The sequence below is a fragment of the Poecilia formosa genome, unplaced genomic scaffold (genome assembly GCF_000485575.1).
Source record: "Poecilia formosa unplaced genomic scaffold, Poecilia_formosa-5.1.2 Scaffold782, whole genome shotgun sequence".
NCBI classification, from domain to species: domain Eukaryota; kingdom Metazoa; phylum Chordata; class Actinopteri; order Cyprinodontiformes; family Poeciliidae; genus Poecilia; species Poecilia formosa.
Window position 1 is genome coordinate 71,152 of NW_006800721.1, and position 3,120 is coordinate 74,271.

Consider the following 3,120-nt stretch of genomic DNA (forward strand, 5'->3'; position numbering starts at 1 on the left):
TTCTTTCTGTCTCCCTGCCACTCTCTCCCCTTCTCCCTTTCTTCCCCAACCAGTTATGATTTTTGTTAAATAAATTCCCTTTTAAGTTATCCCTGGCGTTGCTTCCCTTTCATTTGTTATGGTTTAAGAGCCGGACCATAACAGCAGCGTGAACTCAAAGTGACATTGAGGACATGCAGGGACAACTACAGGAGGAAGCTTGAGTCCAAACCCGAGCAGAACTGTATTAAGGATGTGTGGACTGGTTTAAAAATCAGCATTGGGTCGAAGGGGAAGGACACACTGACAGCAGGGAGTCTGGATAGGGCAAACCAGTTTAACCAGTTTTTCAAGAGGTTTAGCTCACCTCCGGCTACTCCCCTGTTGCCTCCATCTCCCCACACATCCACACCGTCTCAAGCTGCTTCACACACCTTTAAGCTTTCTCCTGCACGACTCCCCACCATCTGCCCGCCCCCTCCCTCCTCCTACTGTCTCACCTCCTCCCCTTCCACCTCTACAGACAATAACACCAACCCTCAATTCTGAGTCATGTCATCTACAGAAGTTTTCCGATGACTTGGCGATTGTTGGGTGTGTGAGAGGTGGAGAGGAGGGGGAGTACAGGACACTGGTGGACGGCTTTGTGGAGTGGTCTGAAAGGAATCACCTGATGCTTATTAGTAAGACCAGAGAGATGGTGATCGACTTCAGGAGGATGAAGACGCCTTCACAGCCATTGAGGATTAAGGGGGAGGTGGTGGAGGACTATAAATATTTGAGAGTGGTGAATAAATATTTGGGAGTGGTGATCGGCAACAGACTACACTGGACATCCAATACTGATGCTGTATACAAGAAGGGGATGAGCAGACTCTATTTCCTAAGGAAGCTGAGATCCTTTAATGTGTGCAGTAAGATGTTGGAGATGTTATACAACAGCATTGTTGCTGGTGCCATTTTCTTTGCTGTTGTGTGTTGGGGTAGCAGCACCAGAGCCAGCGACTCTAAAAGACTGAATGGGGTCATCAGGAAAGCTGGCTCTGTAATTGGTCTGAAATTGGAGACCCTGGAAAATGTGGTGGAGAGGAGAACGTTGAAGAAGCCGTTGTCTATTATGGACAACAAGCTGCACCCTCTCCACCACACAGTGGTCAGACAGCGGAGCACTTTCTCACACAGACTGCTTCAGCTCCGTTGTCGTAGGGACAGATACAGGAAATCTTTCCTGCCACCGGCCATCACTTTATATAACAAACGTTAAGTTACCATTGTACATATCTGCCCATAAATCGATATTGTACAGATTGTACAGATTAATATTCACTGTTCATATTGTACAGAATCTTACATCTTACATTCTACATTTTATGCATTTATTTTATTTTTATATTTTTATTTTTTATTTTGTAATTTGATCTGTGTGTATGTGTATGCTGCAACTGCACAGTAATTTCCCGGTTGGGATGAATAAAGTACTTCTATTCTATATTTAAGAGTATAGCCACCTTTCATTATCCAACATCGGCTGCCTCTTTTTTTTCTTCATTAGTATGTCATGTTGGTGACTGAAGCCTGTTATGACTTCAACACATTTCTTCTGACAGGTTGGTAGAAATCCTCTCCATAATGTTTCTATAAGCTGACTAATTTCTATAATGCCTAATGTCTGAGTTGTGTTCATGGTAATTATTTCTGACATTTTTATGCTTTATGTTGTAGGTGGCGCTGCCACCTGATCTTCAATCTAATGCCGCCTCCAAGTTTTCCAGTTTCTTTTCAGAGAAAATTCTTTCTTTTCAGAGAAAATTCAAAAGATCAGAAGATTAATCTGCACATCCACTCCAAAGCCAATGAGCACAGCACCAATGCTGTGCTCAAACAAAACAAATGCAGGAAAAATGACCTAATTTCAACTACTTAATTATAAAACCCTAGAAGAAATTATAAGTCAATTAAGCTCCAGTTTCTGCTGTCTGGATGTCCTACCCACACATTTCTTTAAGAAAGTCCTGCCTGATCCAAATAGTGAACTCATCGCTCTCTTCAGGTGTTTTCCCTCAGGCTTTGAAAACAACAGTTATCAAACCACAGTGCCCCGCAACATGTGGCTTCAAATTGCATTTCTCTCATCAGCTGGGTTCAGACCCCAAAGACCAAGGCAAAAATGAAGATAAAGACAAAGATAAAGAACAAAGGCAAAGAGGAAGAACTGGTGTGTTCCTTCCATGAGACCAGCTCGTCTACATCTCGAAGGACCAGAAAGATCGTGAGACGAAGAGAAAGGAGCTACAGAGCTGCAAGACAAGAAGGAGAGGACCGCTTCGCGCATGAGGAAGTCACCCTGAGGCCCGAGATCTGCTGCTCTGACTCAGTACTCTTCCTGTAGTGGGAGCCTCCTGCTGCTGCAACACCTTTTTCATCATCAGGCCAGTTCTGGGGTTCAAAATGCCAAACTCCGTTCGTCTCTCTCAAAATTTGTCTTTTTTAATTCACAGTGTCAGCATTAGGGACAGATAGACCAGATTATTGATTTTACTTTGATTATTTCTGTTACTGATTTAAGCTGTACTGGCCCTTGCAAAATTGCCTTACTAATAAAATAATTAGCATTAAGAAAATCTAAAAGATGTTGTGGACATTCAGTTAATGAGTCACCTTAAAGTTCTTTGATGGTTGCAAAATAGCTATGAAGTTTGATTCTGGGAGGAGAAAGTGGAAAATGTTTTATAGGTTGCTTTTAGCCAAAACTAAAACAACACCCTTGGGACTCGCCCGAGTCACTAAAACCAACCTGGTTCAGTAACAAGTGCAAGTTGTAATAAAGGGAAAGAGCGACCGTTAACAGGTGTGCTCTGTGAAACTAGCTGATTCCGGGCTGCTCGATCTGGCTAATTCACAGGGTGGAAAAGGTGGGACATCTGGATGGAGGTCGTCAGAAACCAGGCTAGTCTTTCTCACGCCCAGCTTAAACAGTTTACTTCAGTTCTGGACAGGGTAAATCCCGGCAGATTTAGGAAACTCAATTCACCCGTTAGACGGAGAGCTGGTAGCACATCTCCCTCCTCTGACAAGGGGAAGTAGAAAGAAAGGAGGGGGGGGGGGTTGAACAACAACATAATGGTGCCGTCTGATTCTACT

The 3,120-nt window shown here is 43.5% G+C and overlaps 1 protein-coding gene across 1 annotated transcript in view; it reads left to right on the forward strand.

Moving 5' to 3' along the window:
- Positions 1–528, forward strand: part of LOC107834813 (uncharacterized) — an 8,353-nt gene extending 7,825 nt beyond the window's left edge. Inside the window, exon 2 of the mRNA XM_016666713.1 lies at positions 148–528. Within this exon, the coding sequence (XP_016522199.1) occupies positions 148–528 (381 nt within the window). The remainder of the gene's footprint in view (positions 1–147) is intronic.
- The last annotated feature ends 2,592 nt before the right edge of the window (positions 529–3,120 follow it).